Source organism: Brachionichthys hirsutus, unplaced genomic scaffold (genome assembly GCF_040956055.1).
Source record: "Brachionichthys hirsutus isolate HB-005 unplaced genomic scaffold, CSIRO-AGI_Bhir_v1 contig_1437, whole genome shotgun sequence".
NCBI lineage: Eukaryota > Metazoa > Chordata > Actinopteri > Lophiiformes > Brachionichthyidae > Brachionichthys > Brachionichthys hirsutus.
The window spans coordinates 105,444-124,884 of NW_027180411.1; the positions used below are offsets into that span (position 1 = coordinate 105,444).

Here is a 19,441-nt window from a genome sequence, read left to right on the forward strand (position 1 = left end):
GGTGTTTTCCAGTGACCAAAACGAACACACCCATAGCGTCTACGGGAACCAATCAGAATTCGACTTTCGTGGGGAGCCGCCTACGTCATAACTGTGCTCCAAAACGAACAAACCCATAGCTTCGACGAGAACCAATCAGAATTCGACTTTCGTGGGGAGCCGACTACGTCATAAATGCGCTCCGAAACGGACTGTTGTGCATTCTGTCCGAGCAAAAAACAGGGTCTGTCAGCATTTCACGTCTGAAAAATACCGTCAAATGAGAGAAACTGTTTGTTTTGTCGGGAGGATTAAACATCCGAAAGCGATCGGCACTGTTTGCGTGAAATAGGGAATGAACGACGAGACAGCACCGGACAGCTGGAAGAGAAACTCCGGGTGCTCCAGGTGAAACAGCGGAGAAGCTAAGCTACGTTAGCACAGCAGCTAAAGAGGGATACCATTGATTCATTTATTTATTTTCAACATTACTACTGCGTTTAATCCTGGCCACCCACGACATTTCATTTGTATAAAGAAGTTATTTTCGTTTTTGAAGTGAATATCTGCTGCGTTATTGAGTTACTGCAGATGTGGCACTGAAAATATTGTATTTAGCGTTCGCCTGTGTATTATAAGAAGCACACACCCAAAGTTACTGCAGCCAAGCATGTCTCTGTCATTGATCGATTTAAGTTGGATTGTTTACAGATGAAAACACTGGGCTGCAGCAGATTCAACAACTAAACAGAATTATTTTATATTTGGATGGTACACTGGAAACTTTTATTTGTAATGCTGTATTCTATAAGCTAGCAAATAAAAGTACATGAATCTATATCTGAATTAAACTATTAATGCTGTCAGGACGCACTGTATAGATCATTCACCGTTTCCCATTGACTGACACTAAATGTGGCGGGACCGGTAAATGCCGGTTATATTTCTCTGGTTATAATATAGAAGACACTAATTACTGTATCTCTTGCAGTTTCTTTCACAAATCAACATTCAAGTTCATTTTCTTCCTCATTTAAGTGATTACTCACAATCAACACACACACACACACGTCCGATCTCTGACCATTTCATCTCTTTAAGATGCATTCTGGCGCCGATTAATACATCTGACTTAATACTTAAGTCTATGAACAGGAAAGATGCGATTCATTTGTGACGGAGAGAGGTGCAAGGATTAACACTATCTTCCAAAGCCTTCTGTAAATCTATCATGTTGGTGTCTATTCATTTACTAGTATTGAGCAAATGCTGGCTGTGAATCCCGGAAAGACGCCCATCAGTCTGCTGCAGGAGTATGGAACGCGGATAGGCAAGACCCCAGTGTACGACCTTCTGAAGGCCGAGGGACAGGCCCACCAGCCCAACTTCACGTTCCGTGTCTCCGTTGGGGAGATCAGCTGCACCGGTCAAGGGCCCAGCAAGAAGGCAGCCAAGCACAAAGCAGCTGAGGCTGCTCTGAAGATGCTCAAGGGAGGCTTTGGAAGTCCCGCCGGAGTTGTTGTTGGAGTAGAGGAGTTTATTGGGGTAGACGTGACAACGGATGAAGACGGGTCAGTTTTCTCTCGCATTTCTTCTTACACTGGCCCTTGCATAATTTGCCACATTGGCTAAATATGGCTTCAGAATAAATCTAAGTTGGAGTTCCGTGTTGCTTCATGGCTGCTTCTGTGTTTGCTTTGTCTCGTCTATACAGCTCTCCGTCAGAAATGAAGACCTCGGGCACCTCTCAGCAGTCTGAATGCAACCCTGTAGGAGCTCTGCAGGTGAATAACTGGACATGTTGTTTGACTTGTCTCCTTAAAATATGCTGCCATTTCTGTCGAGTCTCTTGGTGCAAGCTGCGTGTCTTTGCAAGTATTCATCTGTGTACGTCTCTGCTAGGAATTGGTGGTGCAGAAAGGATGGCGTTTGCCAGAGTACACAGTCACCCAGGAGTCAGGCCCAGCGCATCGCAAAGAGTTCACCATGACCTGCAGAGTGGAGAGATTTGTTGAGATTGGTACTGAAATGTTTATCTGCCTTATGCAGGGTTACACTCTAACTTCTGACCCTCACTGACCTACATTTGAAAAGAAAGGTGTCTCTCATAGAAATATTAATGTGCTATTTAAGTGGAGCTAAATTAAAGCACACATCAAGCAAACTTGTTTTGCGTGTGCCTTTTGGCGGATATCAGTAAATCAGACTCCGTGTCAGTGAATGTGACTCATTTTCCTGTTGCTCACCAGGAAGTGGAACATCCAAGAAGCTAGCAAAAAGGAATGCAGCAGCTAAAATGTTATCACGTATCCACGACGTCCCAGTAGACCTGAGGACCAGCAACGACGCTGACGTAGAAGATGACACCTTCAATTTGGTGAGAAACACAGAGATAGCTTTAATTTGTGAATGTTGGAATTCTTCTTCAAATTACTGGAATGGATGCACAACGTTGTGCTACGTAACTTAAACCCATGCATTCATCACATCTTTACATATAAGCCCCGACTGGGAGGCTGTGCAGAACATGGATAAAGCAGAATATGATCAATTTAAAATTGAATTAATTATTTTACATATCATCTTTGTGTAAATGCTTACGAAACAAATTTGATACCACATTTCAAACAAGTTGGGACAAGATCAACAAAAGACATGAAAGCTTATGGAATGGTTAGAACCCTGATTAGGTTGGGAAAGGCTCAGTCATTAACAGATGAGGGTGAGGGGAGGTTCATAACTTGGTGAAATATATGACAATCAATTAATGAAGAAGAAAAAGTTACTATTTATTTATCCACTATTTGCTATAATTCAGAAAAATCAAACAAGAACAGTAAAAACTGGCAAGACAGTGTATATACAAACTTTTCCCAAATACAACACAAAATGCTACTTTTACTTTTAGTTTGGCTTAAATATTCATAATGGAAAAGTGGGACTGATGTCAGAATGATGACACCCACCAATAACTTTGGACCGCAAGGACACTGGCACGATGGGAGAGAAAATCTCAATAAAATATAGCAATAATAATGAAAAAAAATACTGAGCAGAAGAAGATGAGTTTTTAAATATATTCATTTGCCATAGTTTATTTATTTATTTTGTATATCATAGCATACTGTATTAATTAACAGTTTACACAGCGTCCCAATTGTCTCATGACTTATTTTGTTCCAGTAAATGTTGTGTAGCATAACATAAAATATACACTTGTCATTCTGTTGCCTCTTGCTTGGATTATAATGGGCACATAAAGGTGTTCATTTCATGGATATCATCTCCTCTGCACACACAGAACATAGGCAGCCGGGTGGAGTTGGGGAAAAGTAAAGGCTTCAGCTGTACGTGGGACTCGCTGCGTAACTCTGTTGGGGAGAAGATCCTCCAGCTCCGCAGCCACCCTCTGGGCATGCCCGCTGACTGCAGCTTCTGCTCTCTGCTCAGTGACCTGTCTGTGGAGCAGCGCTTTGACGTCAGCTACCTGGATCTAGGTGAGCTCACGCATGGCGTTAGTTGCTGCTTGCACAACAGCTATAATTCTTCCTGGAGCAGGAACATGTAAATGATGAGTTGAGCGCAAACTGAGTTTACTTTATCAATGCAGAATTTTATTTTGGGTCTTTAACTCACATCTGGTTTGCATCATCTGTACAAACTAATACTTTCAGCGTATTATGGGTACCACTAGAGGCCACTAGTGTGATTTTTCTTTTTTTTACCAAATCTGATTTGAGATACTTTTATATGTGGTCCTGCTTTGAATACATATCTGATTAAGTTCAAGGCCACTAATTAATGTATTTAGGTGTGAATAATAAAATCTCATATTTTTTGTTGTTGAGGATAATACTACTACTACTACTACTACTACTGTACTTTTGGCTTGTCCCGTGAGGGGTCGCCACAGCAAATCAATGTTCTCCACTTCACCCTGTCCTTTGCATCGTCCTCCCCAACACCAGCCACTCTCATGTCCTCCCTCATTACGTCCATGTATCTTCTCCTGGGTCGACCTCTAGCCCTGTTCCCTGGCAGTTCCATCCTCGGCATCCTTCTACCGATATAGTCCCCATCTCTCCTCTGGACATGTCCAAACCATCAAAGTCTGGTCTCTCTGACCTTGTTTCCAAAACGTCTAACCTTCACTGTCCCTCTTATTGCCTCATTTCTAATCCTATCCAACCTGGTCACTCCCAAGGAGAACCTCAGCTTCTTCATCTCCGCCACTTCTAGCTCCGCCTCCTGTCTTTTCAACTAATGCAAACATTTTACCAATGTATATTTGACTTCCATTTTAGTGTTCAAATTAGCACTGGATACAAATACTTAATTAAATAACTTTAAATTATTAATGTCCTGATAACAGATAACTTCTGAATACATTTCCAAACCGGCTTTTGTTTTACTGTAAAATAAAAAAAAAAAAGCTTGGTGAAATCAGCTTTTGAATAAAAGTATCCTAAAACAAATGTTTATTTATGGTTTATTTATTGGTATTGGTATTTTTTGGTATTGTTTCAGCGGAGCGCAGCCTGAGTGGCCTTTGCCAGTGTCTGGTGGAGCTATCCACGCAGCCAATCACAGTGTGCCATGGCTTCGCCCCAAACGTCGACGCCGCTCGAGCCAACGCTGCCCACAATGCACTGCAGTACCTAAAAATCATGGCTGGGGGGAAGTGATGTCATCTGTCTTCCTGCAGACTTGAACAACAGATTTACACATTGAACAAAGGAGGCACTTATGTGATGAGTTTAAACAACATGAATTACCTCACATTTTGGGAAAAAGTCTGTTCCCGAATGAACCCTTGGAGCTTTTATCATTCTTTTTTATTGTTGCCAATGACATTTTAGTTTCCCTGCAAATGCACTTGACATTTTGCAGAAAGTATTTTGAAATCTGCGCATAAATACATTTTCCAGAAATTTGAAGTATAAAAAAAAAAGTCTGAAGACATAAATGGTGCTTTTGTAGGGAGTTCTCTAACAACCGCAGATAAATTCTGATGCAAAAAAAAGTGCAAATATCTCTTTTGGTGTTATAGAAATTGACCTACGGAATTGCCAAGTCATATTTCTTCAATCTTCATTCCCATGGATCAACGATGGAGAAGATTTCTAGCTATGTGCAAATGTGAGGCAAAAAATGGACCGCTGAATGGCCATCAGAGGATATTTATTTTATGAACTGCCCTGTTTTCACACAAGCTCATGAATATCCTTAGTTCACAGGTCAGAAAGCTCTTTAGAGCTCTTTATTCATCTGCATAGCCGCTGCTGTCTGACTGCATGCTGTCAGTGTCAGCCCGGACCGCCTCACCTACACATAGACACAAACAGTAAAAAAAAAAAACGTTAACTGTATCACAGCTCAAATTCATTCACATACGTTACATTCATACGCTACATCGTCAGCAAACATATATCTAGACACTTCCTCAAGCACCATGTGTGACACAATATAAGATCTGGACTACAGGAAGCAACAAGTAAAATGTTTAATCATGAAAAATAAATATTCGCACACAAAGGTGTGTGAATGCTGAACGGACACCCTTTGACTGGCACCTTTTGCTTCACACATTCACACAATGAATCGGATGAAAGCTGTTCTTTTTGGGAATGGAGTCAGCATTTTGGTGACGGCGAACAAATAGGAAAAGTCGTGTTTCTGTTGGGTATGTCTGCAGTGCTGCCTGTGCTGTTGCCGTGCAGCGTCACTCCAACAAATGAAATATATTGCTCCGTACTACACCTTTGTGCTGACAATTTTTGGACAATGGAGAAGTTAATGCTGTAGTTTTGTTCAAAATCATCCTCACCTGCACTCTGCACCTAGAAAGACAAAAATAGTAAGCATTTATTATAAAGTTTGGCTCTTTTGACTCTGACCAAACTCATCGCACAGCACACTCAACGACAACCCTTTAATCAAAAGGATATCAGTGGCTCTGTCCCTCTCTGTGTGATGAATAACAGCCTGTCTTTCAGCCTAATCTAAATGACATCTTGTTACCTGGTTTTGCAAGCATGTCACGTCTGCAAGATGAACTACCAATAAGATCTCAACAAGAGTTAAAAAAGGCCGTGGAAAAATACTGCCTTTAATGAAAATGCTGTCGAGCAACGATGGCCCCAGTGGTGGCACTTCTTTATCACTGTTGACACAACACGAGACTTATCCGATCATTTACTTGAGACAAACATGCTTAGCCACTGTTAGCTGGCAAACGTCTCCTCAGACTTCCCCCGGAGCAAACCTTGGATCCACAAACCACCGCGACTGTTCCAACATCAATAGAGTAGAACCGGAAGCATGTTAGCCCGCTGCTATGTGTTAGGCTGTCGCCCAGCGCCACAGCTGTATCTCATCATGTCTCTCTGAAAACAGGAATATTTATTTTTGGTTGTTATAAATTACATTGGCAGATGCTTATAACCCTATTTGTTCATGTTTTTTTCCCCCCAATTGTTTCTTGATTATTTGGAGCACTGTTCTAAGAAATGTTAAAACCATCAGACGTGTATTCTGTATTCATATGTTTTTTGTAACTCAGTCTATTTTAGGGCGTACACTACAGCATAGCGCTGCGGCTAGCATGTATTATTGTCATTACTTCACCGAGGAAAATTCCTAGTCTGTGAACCCTCATTGACAATGTCAATAAACTGATTGATTCTGATTCTGACATTACCACATGTTGATGATTATCTAAATAATCTTTGCTGTTTTTATTTATCATTTGTACTATAAAAACAAAAATAAAAAATTTTCAGGCCTCATCCATCCCCTACTTTCATGACACACGAAACAAAGTCAGTATTACCTCCTCCAGCTCAAAGGAGTTAGCCTGCTGAAGGTTAGCGGCGGTGTTCCCCCGCCCCTGATATGATGATGGATTCAGCAGGTACCGGTGTCTCTCCTCGTCAAAGGACTCCTCACACATTTGGGCAGTTGAAACACGATTAGGATCTGGTGCATTCGGGGAAGAGGAAGCCACAGTGATGCAGCAGGAGGCGAAGGCATCATTGGAAGCCAGAACAGGAAGCGATCTGGTTACATCTGAGTATGAGTCCTCATCATACTCGGATGCTCTTTGAGCACGCAGCCCAGGATGTGATCGAACTGCGTGTTCCGTCTCAGAGCAGATAAGAGATGAAGCGTTAACGTTCCGGTCACGGCTGCAGGAAGGCGCTCGCTGCTTGCCGTCAGCTCTCTGTGGGTAGATTAGATCGTGTGCAGCAAAGGCTGCTGGTTTCAGGTGAGCAGTACTTGAGTCACTGTGAGCTGAACAGAAGCCCAGCTCGAGCTGACGTGAAAGAAACCTTGTTTTGATCACAGTTTCTTCTGATACTGATGTTCTTACACCGCGAGTCTTGCTGTCGAGGCCTGCTGCTTTGGCTTTGCCTTCATCTGAGTCAGCAATATCTCTTTGTTTACTGTCCTGTGTCTCCTCATGACGCGTTTTATTTCCAATGCAAAGAGCATCCGTGTTGGATCGATCCATTTGTTCCTCCTCTTCTCGCCTGTCACAGGATTTGTCACCATCCGTGAGCAGGTTCACATCCAGAGCTGAACTACTCTCGCATTGCCCAAAACCCACTTTCTCTATCGCCCCAGACTTCACTTTCTCTAACGCTATATCCGAAATACTGGGGAAGCTGGATCTTTTTTTGGGTGAGGGCTGTGGAGAGGTGGACTCGGACCCGCGTGGCGAGCCTGTGTACAAACACATCTTGGAGACGGTGTCTTTCAGCCTCTCCACCGGAGACCGTGGCTCGCTGCGGACGCTGCTCCTGAAGCGTTCAATCCTCTCCACAGGAGACGAGGAGAAGGAAAACTCTGGTGGAGGCAGCTTCTGCAGAGGAGTGCGTGTCACGTGGGAGTAGAGGGAGTAGAAAGCGTTGGCCATTGCTGTGAGCACTTGCACTTGCCTAAAACGACCTGTGGAAAGGAAATAAGTCGACTCATACGTCTGATATGGATCTCAACAAGGCAGAACATCTCACCAAATTCAACTTCAAACCCTAATCCTGCGTTCTTACTTGCAAGAGAGAGACTGGGGTCTTCCTCTCGAATTCGCTGCAGCTGGGAGTCCAGGAAGAGGCGGAAGTTGATGCCCCGAGCCAGAGATGGGAAGGTGAAGAAACGAGGAGGAACACGAACAGTGACCTGTGGCTCATCGCAGCCAAACCCCAGCTCATACAGCCGCTCCTCTGCATCCTCCGAGTGCAGCTGCAGAACCTCTAATAAACTGTTATGAACATGAGAAAACTGAAAGTTGTTTTTTGACTGATTTTCGGAAAGCACTTTAAAGAAATATTTAGGATTTGACATGAAAGTTGGATACAATCGTGTCTAGTGCTCATTTCTTTATATTGCAATTTACAAGAGGTCAATCAAAGAGAATGAGAACAGTCAATAAATTAAAGATATATTATTTCAGAGAGCTTGTTACTCAGGTAGAAACAAGACGTCACCTAGATGCAGAGGTACAGGTGGAGGAGGAGGGGCAGCTGGAGGCCATACTGTGGCCCAAGTTCACTGACGGGAAGCATAGCGCCTGGTGAGATGTACTGCAGACGAAACATTTGAAGAGTTCAAATGCATGCGCAGATCAGAAACACACATTTTTAGTGAGAAGTTTCATGTTGTTGAACTTGAAGAGGGCTCTCATAGACTATTAGACCTGACTAAACTGTGAGGACAGCAGTTCAGCTCCCTCCTGAATAAATGTCCTCGTGCACAAAACAGGAAATAGGGAGCTGAACTACAGAAGGAAACCTGCCAAGTAAACAAGTCACCAACACAACACACCTCATTTCTTCTTCTTAATTCTGGCTGACACTGGAGGATTACAGCTTCCACTCACCCAGTTGCAGGCTCATCTTCTCGAACGTTTATAACGGAAGCTGAAATATAGAATATAATATGTTGAGTATTTAGTAAATGTAAACAACACCAGAGAATAAAAGGCTACATATTTGTTTTTGTTTTTTAACTAAAGACATGCATAAAATAGTACTAAATGGATTACAATCTTTACTATTTTCTCATACCCAAAGTCTTAATGTAAATACATTTCTTTCGTTTTTTTGTAAAAATACTGAAAGCAGATATTTTATATGTGTATTGCAATCGTTTGATGTACTAACAAAATAAAAAGTTTCTAACATACATATTCATTCATAATATATATTTTCCTTGGCAGAGGTAAAGTTATATCCTTTAAAAAAAAGTAAATTCTGGACACCACAAGGACATTTTAAAATTGAAAAGTACAAAAAGTTACAATACAACATGCAGAAATAGTTCAGTCTTCATATGTCACCACTTTTACAAACTATACATGAGCTCACTTCATTTTCCTATAAGAACACTTCCTGATTGTTTAGATTCCTTTCAGTCTGTGTGTGTGTGTGTGTGTGTATTTACCATCAGCACCCAGACTCAGCTCCTCTTCAGAGTGGTTGGCTTTCAGCGTTGGCTCTGAGGAAAGTACACCCAGTTACCGTTTAAAGTCATTTTAGAACTATAGCAGCGCACTGCATCATAATTTTCTGAAAATAATCAACCAAACAAACCTGACAAATTCCTTTTCGGAAATAGTATTTGTATGAGTTAAAGTACAGTCAGCTCATAGGGCTGTTGTTAGAAGTTGAAAGGTTATATGCTACATTAGTTAACAGCAACAAATGATTTATTATTAGCTATAAGAAGGAAACACACATTTGATGAAGTATGCTTGTAGTTCATAATGCTATTAAACAAAATAATGTTTGCTGCGAAGAAGTGTCTTTATGTTGCAATGTTTGGGTTCTTCTTTCACCATTACTGATGTGCATGGAGATGGATTGCAGATTAGGATAAGAGAAGAGAATCTGTATACGGTATATTTCCATGGAGTTAATTTGGAGTTACAATACAACATGCAAATAAAAACCGTGTATAGTGTATGGCAGGTCGTTATTTGTGCCAAGTCTTTGTTTCAGATCAGCTTACCAGAGTTTGCTGAACATTCCTCTGACCTTAAAGATACAAGTACAACCCAATATTCATTACTCACACACACACATATACACACACACACAGTACATGCTTTGTTGAAATGACAGATATGTTCTCTAATCAGCTCTAAACAGGCTGTCAACTTCCTCTAGAAGAAATGAGCTGCATCTGGGTGAAAACCTAAACCGATCTGGTCCTGTTATCTTCTCAGAACATGTGAACCATCACGCCACTCCTGTGACTGTATTCTGTCTTCGTGTTAGAAGCCATTTATGTGCTGACACACTGGGTCAGTGGCCTTGACTGGAATAAGAGATATTATTATTATAATATTCTCAATGCGAGTGAGGCATATTTCTTTGATCAGTTTCTAACACAAAGAAGGAAGAATAATTTTATATTTTCATGTAATTAGTTTGTTTCTAACAGCGAGGAGTTTTTGATAAAAACTGCATCTCTGGTTACACGTTTTTACATAACCAGTATCAACTCACAACAATCACTGTGGTTCTAAAACTGTGATAAGATTTTCCAATGGAACTGCAAAAAATACATCATCGAAGGCAGTTGTGGGCTAAAAATAAAACACGGTCTTCCTTGCGCACCTGATCTCGGAGACTTTGCATTTTCTACTTACTCTTTGCAAACAAGTTTCCAGTGATACATCTTTACACCTTTTCAGTCTGAAAACAAGATGCAATCTAACAAAAACATTTAAAAAACAACAGTACTACAGCAAGTTAACTCACCCACACCCCAGGAGCCAGTTCTCAATCTTTCCTGTGGTGCAACCTGTGGAAATCACACACGTACAACACTTTGGATTTATAAGTATCCTTCATTACATTACATAGAACCTCATGTTCTCATACTCGCATGCACGCTGTAAATGTTGCCTTTAGATATACTCTGCAATAAAAAAATGATTGGAGCACCACTGTCTTTTTGGTATTTGTAAAAGATGTGATCCAAGTTTCTTTTATTTCATGTTTGTATGTAAACAGGGCAGAAAATCTCCAATTAAAATCTACATTTGACTGAGGCCATCCTCCATCCCAGTGAATCATTTGGTCTACTGGATGGATTTACGGTGGGATCCCTGATGCTCTCTAAAGATTGGACTCACCGTCAGAGAAAACATCGTCGTCTGCTATGGAGGCAGAGGGGAGGCTGCATAGCGGTTCTTCTGGGTCCAGCTCCTCGGGGGAGTGCCACTGTCGGCTGCTGTTGATCCAGGCTCGCCGCCTCACTGAGGATGATGGGCTCTCCATGGCGTCACTTCAAACTCAACCACGAAGATTGAAGTTGCTATGGCACATGAAGAAGCGTGATCAGATCTATTTTAGGTTCTCATCAATGTTTCGGTGTTTTCGCCGCGCTTCTTGCAAGTTACACACATCAACTCCGATTCACTTTTACGTTTCATGGTTGGTGTTTAAAGATACCAAGAACAGTTTGGAACCTTTTGATGATGATCCAGATCACCATGTGGACGGTGTAAATCCAATTAGGAGGGGAATGAGCTGCTTGGCGGAGGTCTGCGCTCTCAGGGTGCTTTTCTAGTTTGAATTAAGTTCAGGTTCATTTCAAACTACAGTTAGTTTAAGTTGTCGGACAAACACAGAACCACAAATACTTTCAATAAGTAAAGCATATCAATATATGAAATCCTTACAAGAAGCAGACTGTAAAAATAGAGGACAAAGATTAAGGATAAAATGTCAAATAATTCGCAGGTGAAAATCCTGAAATTGCAGTGTCTAAAACCAATGATAATCAGCCATTGTTATAGGGTGGAAGATGTTGAGGAACATTATAGATGCATAGATTTTTTTTTTTACTTACAGATAAATATTTTAAAGCTTGTTATAAAAATTGTTTGAATGAAATGTATCTTTTCTCCATAATTTATGACACTGACCACATTATCAACACAATCTGTTAAGAATGATTAATTACAGAATGTTTGTAGGTTTTCGGAATTACATAGATAAATATTTTAGTTCCTTCTAAATGTTTATATTTGCATATTATCTGTGTGTACAGCACAAAGCAGCTGCAACTTAGACAATATTTCATAATGCAATACAAAATAAACCACCTTGACTCACTGATAAGCAGCAATAAAAAGTGTGTCTCCCTGTTGTGCTGGCCTAATTGTTAGTGTCTCAGCTAAAATAAAAACCCGTTCAAATGAAAAAAATAGCAAGGAAAAGCCACTTTTACCTTGATCGACGTTTCAGTTCAGATATTTACACCCTTTATGTTGTTTCCTGTTGTTGTTGTAGGTTGATCTCAGAAACGTATCTTCAGGTAATGCTCAAACTGGCGACAGTCTGCTCTGCTTTTCTTTTCTCAATGATTTATAGTTTGTGGTGAATCTCTGTAATTTATTGTGAGACAGCCAGTACATGTGGCTGAATCATGAGCAGGCTGATGGGAAGTGACTTTGTAGCTCGAATGCAATACGGCAGTGTCATCTGCGTGGGATGCAGCTGTCTGACATCCTGCAGTCACACGGCAACACCGACATGAGAGAGTTTTTCAACGGCCAGTGGTAAAGGCTGAGTCCACAAGCTATAGCCTCCCTGAAATGAAAGGGAAATTGGTATAAATGATGACATGCTGCAGAGCACAAGTGAGTTTTTATTTTATAACTGCTCATTTGATTTGGAGCCCATATCCTAGAACACAACTTTTAAATGAGGGGGGGGTAATCTCAACATATCATAAACACTGCTGACAATTGTCATTCTATGTCATTTCTTACTTTATTAAAGGTAATAGAAGGATGCTGCTTCTTGTCCTCCATCATTACTTTTGTAACCATGTCTGGATGTCTTCATTAACAACTTAATAGTACTTTTGACTCATCTGGATGCTATGCTGACGTATTAAAAATAACTTTATCAATATCATTGAGGGTGTACTGGAAAGTGAAACATACTTCACTCATTGGGGTATTTGATGGTAATATATGGGTCGTTATGAGTAGGTTAGACTGAGGAGGGCCTCCACCTTCTGTGCTGTTTACACGGCCACATGTGCTGCTCCACTGACAGCCCCCTCGCCCATCCCAACAATAAAAGCCCTCCCACAGGAAAGCCATTTTCCCCTCCCAGAGCTGCAGCAGCCAGTCTGTCTGTGTGATGGGGGAGCTTCCCCACCTCCTCCCTGCCTCCCTCCCAGCCCACATGGCGACACCAGGGAGTGGCCAGTGGCCACGGAGGCAAGACTTAAATTGTGAATACGCCTTCCTCTCGTCCGTGTTTAAAGGAGTAAAAACACGACGCGTGTGATGGCATCGTATCAATAATGACCAATAACACAATACCACGGATAAATAGGAATGTTTACGGGCCACATTTACCAATGGCGCCTTTTGAAAACATTACTGAAAGTCAATGAGACTAATCCGTGCAGCCTACCGTGCTTGGTCCCGCCCTCCTCCCCAGCTCTAGCGCTATTCATTTGCTAGTTGCTTCCGCTTGACAGAAACGCCCATTTTCATTGGAGAACAGGAGCAATCAGTCAAAACTGCCTCCCAAATAGGTGCGCTTCTTTTGTGTATATCATAAAGTCCAATAGTGGAGTCGATATGCTCGAAATTAAATATGAGTTTTAAGTTGAATCAATAATTTTATTTCAATGAAATTGAAACATGTATTTTTGCCCAAACACTACATGTAAAGCAGTTTTCTATTCCAACTATTTTTAACTAAATCTAAATATTTTAAAAAGGCAGAGGGCTCGTGTCACCGCCAGGGCGTTGTGCTCCACGAATGAGGAAAATGTACGTGGGCTATGAACCGAAAAAGTAGCTTCGCACAGCTAGCGAGCTAATCAGTCATTAAATCGAACGCACCCGCTTTTCTCCTTCATAGGGCAGCACATCAAGTTTCTGTGAAGTTGTGAAAAGTTGTCAACTCGAAAAAGACCAGAGAAACTCCTCCCGTCTTCAAATTATGAGCAGTAAGCGAACTTTTTTTTTTTTTTATTATTAACGCAGGGACATGTTGTGGGCGAAGGGTTTGATAAACAGAAGCGTATTTACCGCTGAACGCTTGAGATTGTGTTGTTTAGCTTAGCGGCTCGAGCAGATTCAAAGTAAAAACTACGAAGCTGCGAGTTGTCGGTACTCGGGCAATCACATTTCAGCAGCCGAGGACAGCTAGCCAACGTGTTCACAGCAATGTAACTGGTGCTACCGTTTAGTCAAATAATACTTTATAACATGCGTGCGCTGCGTTATTCATTTATCGGGTTAGAACTGTAACAGACCGCCCTGTGGAGCCCGTTCCTCAGACTGCTAGCAAACTATTACTTGTATTGATTCTAATGCTAGCTTTAGCCAGGGTGCTGGCTAACTGGTTCCCGGAACACTTGTGGCGCGGCTCTCTCTGCATTTCTCACATTAATCAACAAAAGTATTCCCGGTTTAGCTTTTATTATTAGCCCCAGAGCGCCGATTACTGAATTGTGGCGTGTTTCGTCCCGATCGCAGGAGAGTAACATTAACATACTTCGAAAGCTTTCCACGCAACTACTTTGAAGATAAGCGATCGAGCAACAACTCTCCTTCCCTTCCGCAGATCAGCAGCAGGGTGAAATGGCGGCTGCGGAGAGCGGCGGAGGCTTCGGTCAAAAGAGAAACGCAAGTTCACAAGTAAGTTATCCGGACTTGGGCTCTTCGCAATATCGGCCAGCTCACGCTGTTTGTTTCATTCTGTAATTCACTGTGGGTTGTTGATTTTCTTACCGGAGCACATGTCACCGGGGTGGGGAAAGGGCAGGTAGATTTCGCCCACTTGGGGTGTTGCCATTAAACCCAGGCACTTTGCGTGCAATTTGCTCAGCCCATTTGGCCGGGCCTGGAGGGGTGGCTAGAGGAGTGAGTCAGTTTATAGGGCAAGATAAAGTGTGGGAGGGCGATGGGTGGGTTTGGGGGGAGGGGAAGCCAAGCCCTCCCCGATACTCCCACCCTGTCATTGCCTGGACTCCTTCCCCACAGAACTGGTAGAAGGAGACTTGCATGGAGGGAATTCAAGCTATTATTAAGGTGATAGTTTTGAACACGAGTGCAGTGCAGCGTTTAAAAAGGCAGTCACACATTACTTTGTGTTTAATGTTAAACTACATCACGTGGCATCAGATGCGCACACTATTTGTCATAGCTGCATCATTAACAGTCATGATAGTTTTGTATAACGTATTTTTGCGAGTTGATTTTATTCTGCTTCCAGGATTCGCAGCAGCCATCCCCCCTTGCCTTGCTGGCGGCGACATGCAGTCGAATCGACACTCCGGGCGAGAGCGATTCGCCTTCAGAGCAGCAGAACCAGCAGCAGCAGCTCGAACAGAACCAGGGCGTTTTCGCTTCAAGCCCCAACGGCTGGCAGGTCATCCCCCTCAGTGTGCAAGCGTCGTCGGGCTGCGGCACCGTCACCACTGACTCCACAGGTTGCGTGACGGGAGACGCGAGTAAGAGCAGACAAGCGCTGGCATCGTCCGCGGCTGCTGCGAGCACTCAGGGACAACAATACGTGGTGGCGCAGGCCCCGTCGATGCCGGGTCAGCAAGTTCTTACCGCCATATCGGGCATGGTGCCCAACATTCAGTACCAGGTCATCCCACAGTTTCAGACGGTAGATGGCCAGGCACTGCAGTTGGCACCGGCCCAGCAGGATTCACAAGCCGCAGCGCAAGGACAGCAGTTTCAAATCGTGTCCTCTCCTAATGGCCAGCAGATCATCGCTGCAACCAACAGAGCTGGTGCGACAGGAAACATCATAACCATGCCCGGTCTCCTGCAGGGGGCCATCCCCATTCAAAATATAAACCTGGGCAATAGTGTGTTACAAAATCAGCCTCAGTTCCTTGCCAATATGCCCATGTCACTCAATGGAAACATCACTTTGCTGCCTGTCAGCACTGGGACAGGCGGCGCCGGGGGTGACTCAAATGGCGGAGGCGACACGGCGGCCAACCAACTGATACAGCAGTCGCAGCGGCCGGCGTCATCCGGCGGTGGTACGGGCTACATGACGAGTGCGTCCGCTGTCACCACGCAGAGTTCCGCCTCTTACGGAATGACCCAAGCGCAGAACGGCAACGGAGTAATGACGGGAGCGTTCCAGCAGAACGCCGTGTCCTCCCTCGGTGTCCCGATGCAGCCGGACAACAGGGATGGACAGCAGCCACAGCAAATCCTTATCCAGCCTCAGCAGGTTATTCAGGGGGGGGCGCACCTCCAGACCATTCAGGCGGGCGCGGGGAGTCAGGTATTCACAGCGCCGACGCTCAGCCAAGAAGGGCTTCAGAATCTTCAATTTATGCCAAACACGGGCCCTATCCTCCTGCGCACTGTCGCGCCCAACGGCCAGGTGAGCTGGCAGACCATTCAGATCCAGAGTCCAACCGGACCTCAGATCACACTCGCCCCAATGCAGTCTCTGCCCCAACTGGGACAGGCTCAGGGAGCTGCTGGAGGAGTAGCCGTCAACACCGTCCAGATCCCGGGCATCCAGACGATAAACCTCAACACGCTCGGAGCCTCCGGGTTGCAGATGCACCAGCTGCAGACGGTTCCCATCACCATCGCCAACTCTGGAGGTCAGTCGGTCGCTAGCTGTAAGGAAATAACCGGTTTACTGGTTTTAAAAGTACACATGTACACCATTTACATCATGTTTTGAATAGTGCGCCAAATGTTGTACAATATATTGAATTGACTACTATTAAAACATTTTGCGCTGTTGCAGTATGTGATGTACTTGTGTTCCGAAATACATTAATCCTCCTGGGGAAATTATTTTATTATTTTACTACTTGCAGTCTTTACTTTTTAGATGTGACCACATTTACCTTTAACAGATTTACCTTTCATTTTAAGCAGGAAAGATGATGACAGTTAATGCCCATTAAGTACGCAGGAATTCTTCAGCAGGACACGAGCTGGCAGTTTGGCAGAATAAATATTTTAAGTCATTGAGACAATTGGGTTTATTTGGGGTATGAGCTTTTTCCATTAGGTGGTGATGATGAATATATTTATTTTTTATTATTATTAGATAGAATGTTAGAGTACAAGTACAGTCACACAGTGGCATGTATTACAGTACAAATAAAGTCAAACATCCTGTCTAAGAGGAGCATTTCATAAAAGCCCTTGCGGTCTTGTTTCCGTTGAAAGTCCTTCGTACATAAATCATCGACATTTAACAATACAAATGTAACAATACATTTGGTTGCTCTGAGATGCAAAATATCCTGGGTCTTTACATTTGGTCTCTTTTGCTCTTTGTGCGTCGAGAGCGCTTTACTGGTTTAACCAGTTCTGTTGGCCCGGCGACACCTGAAGCTGCATGTTTGTCTTAAATAATAGGGTTGCTTTCAATAAATTAAATGAAATGCCTACGTTTGTAAAGAATACTTGTCTGCTTTTACTGCATTCACTAGCCTCCAACCAGCTACCTTTTTATGTGGTGAGCTTGTACTGACAAGTTTTTCTAGAAATCAGTCGGTACTGACCTGAAACTGATATTGTTTAAAATTTAGTAGGTAAGGTAGCTTCAATCTGGTATTTTGGTTACAACCCGTATTTAAATAGTACTTTGTGCCTGACGTTCTGTGTTGAGCAGGTTTAGTTTTTGAGCAGTGTTAACTGAAACTATTGTAAAGGGTTTGAAATGAGGAAAATATAATAACTGGTGAAATTCTTGACTCTTTACGTAATAGAAAATGTATTTATTAGTTGTCGACATGAAATTGAAGCTTGCACGCAGTGCGTACGTAGCCATGCTGTATATGTGTCTGTGTGGAACATGTTATTAACCAAAATATCTGAACTGTTGTGTATAGATTGTTTCACAATGGAGTGTTTTATATCGCTTACTACAGGAGAGCAGGCCTTACAGACGGGTGGAGAAAGTTTGGACGATAGCGCTGCTTTAGATGAGGAGGACATAAGCCCACCACCGCAAGGACGACGGAACCGTAGGGAGGCCTGTACCTGCCCGTTCTGCAAGGATGGAGAAGGACGGTATGTCGCGCGCCGCCACCTACAATTACTCAGTTTTAACAAGTCATTTAATCAATTCGGATAGAAAATCAAAACCTCCACATGTCCTCTGCTCTCTGTATCACGCAACGCCATCTTGCACGATACGCAGAGAAGAGAACAATATGCTGATGTGTAAATAAGTTTGTTAAAAGAAAAAGGTGTGTCCCCCCACCCCCCCACACACACACACGAGGGAAACACTTGTGTGATGCTAATGAGGTTGAAGTATGTGCCGTGTACTTACTGTCAAGCTCTCCAATGTTGGAGGTGGGAAGACCAGTTATTCTGGCAGCCCAATATTATTTTGCCGGACATACTATGTGATGTATATAATAGTAGTTCATTTATTGTCCGTTTATATTTAGGATCAAATAAAGAAAAGCAGAGCATCACTGTCCTGTTATTTGATCAGATGTGTAAGAAACAAAATATTACATATAGCATGATTATATATATCAGATTGTAATATACTACACTGTTGCAAGCTTTCCACAAAACCTACTGTTTAAAATCTAGCTAAGCAATGTATGTATTCCATGAAAGTGTATATCTTCTTTTGAATTTTATCAAGTGTTCCTGTCTTTGAGCCACAGGAGGGAGCTCGTTATCTCGAATTCTGATATCTTTCTTTTTAATCAACCAGTGATCCAACCAAAAAGAAGCAGCACATGTGTCACGTCCCTGGCTGTGGGAAGATCTACGGCAAGACATCCCACCTCAGAGCACACCTCCGCTGGCACACAGGAGAGCGACCCTTTGTCTGCGGCTGGTCCTTCTGTGGAAAACGATTCACCCGTTCAGATGAGCTCCAGCGCCATAAGAGGACACACACAGGTGACATTCACGTTCTGAGAAGGCCTGTCGTGGACCAGCAATATCTGCTGCAGCTCTTTGCTTTAATAATTAGATTTCTTTGTATTTTTCAGGCGAGAAGAAGTTCGCTTGCCCAGAGTGTCCCAAACGCTTCATGCGCAGCGATCACCTTTCAAAGCACATCAAAACCCACACGAACAAGAAAGTAACCAACACTACAGGTTCCACTGATGCCACTTCCACTCCATCCAGGATAAAAGTTGAACCCGGAGCCATGTCGGCCAATGACCAGCACACCATCGTTGCCATGGAAACCTTATCTGCAGAGAGCATAGCTCGATTAGCCAGCAGTGGGATCAACATGATGCAGGTGGACCTTCACCAAATGAATGGCAATAATTACTAAGGACTGTGGAGGAGCAGGAAGACGGCCTTAATGGACAATACATTCGGTCATTTGGGGTTTAAAAAAAAAAAGGGCATGCAGAACTGCAGACGCCCCATTTCTCAGAGGTTTCAGACGGGACACAACACACTAGCAGATTTGAGAGTATGAAAGAAACCAGGCGTTAG

General features: G+C 43.0%; 3 protein-coding genes across 3 annotated transcripts; 2 read left to right on the forward strand and 1 right to left on the reverse strand.

Moving 5' to 3' along the window:
• Positions 1 to 304: 304 nt before the first annotated feature.
• LOC137914733 (RISC-loading complex subunit tarbp2) lies at positions 305 to 4,664 on the forward strand. Its single transcript, XM_068758229.1, has 7 exons — positions 305 to 387; positions 1,236 to 1,550; positions 1,694 to 1,763; positions 1,882 to 1,999; positions 2,229 to 2,356; positions 3,281 to 3,476; positions 4,507 to 4,664. The coding sequence occupies exons 1-7, from the start codon at positions 335 to 337 to the stop codon at positions 4,662 to 4,664; spliced, it is 1,038 nt and encodes a 345-aa protein (XP_068614330.1). The 5' UTR covers positions 305 to 334.
• Positions 4,665 to 5,239: 575 nt separating this feature from the next.
• On the reverse strand, positions 5,240 to 11,264 carry LOC137914727 (protein TESPA1-like). The gene is given in 10 exon segments (XM_068758223.1): positions 5,240 to 5,304; positions 5,807 to 5,819; positions 6,812 to 7,929; positions 8,031 to 8,239; positions 8,466 to 8,644; positions 8,845 to 8,897; positions 9,421 to 9,474; positions 9,988 to 10,013; positions 10,743 to 10,785; positions 11,120 to 11,264. Coding segments are annotated over 10 exon segments (1,905 nt in total).
• Positions 11,265 to 14,587: 3,323 nt separating this feature from the next.
• Positions 14,588 to 19,293, forward strand: LOC137914734 (transcription factor Sp1-like). The gene is made up of 5 exons (XM_068758231.1): positions 14,588 to 14,659; positions 15,237 to 16,605; positions 17,893 to 18,034; positions 18,699 to 18,889; positions 18,982 to 19,293. Exons 1-5 carry the CDS (start codon positions 14,603 to 14,605, stop codon positions 19,272 to 19,274), a joined length of 2,052 nt encoding a protein of 683 aa, XP_068614332.1. The 5' UTR covers positions 14,588 to 14,602; the 3' UTR covers positions 19,275 to 19,293.
• The last annotated feature ends 148 nt before the right edge of the window (positions 19,294 to 19,441 follow it).

Coding starts and splice junctions, on each gene's coding strand:
- LOC137914734 (XM_068758231.1), top strand. CDS start 14,603: ATGGCGGCTGCGGAGAGCGGCGGAGGCTTCGGTCAAAAGAGAAACGCA. Junction 18,035..18,698: donor TGCAAGGATGGAGAAGGACG/GTATGTCGCGCG, acceptor TTAATCAACCAG/TGATCCAACCAAAAAGAAGC. Junction 18,890..18,981: donor CCATAAGAGGACACACACAG/GTGACATTCACG, acceptor TGTATTTTTCAG/GCGAGAAGAAGTTCGCTTGC.
- LOC137914733 (XM_068758229.1), top strand. CDS start 335: ATGAACGACGAGACAGCACCGGACAGCTGGAAGAGAAACTCCGGGTGC. Junction 1,551..1,693: donor GTGACAACGGATGAAGACGG/GTCAGTTTTCTC, acceptor TCGTCTATACAG/CTCTCCGTCAGAAATGAAGA. Junction 3,477..4,506: donor CGTCAGCTACCTGGATCTAG/GTGAGCTCACGC, acceptor GTATTGTTTCAG/CGGAGCGCAGCCTGAGTGGC.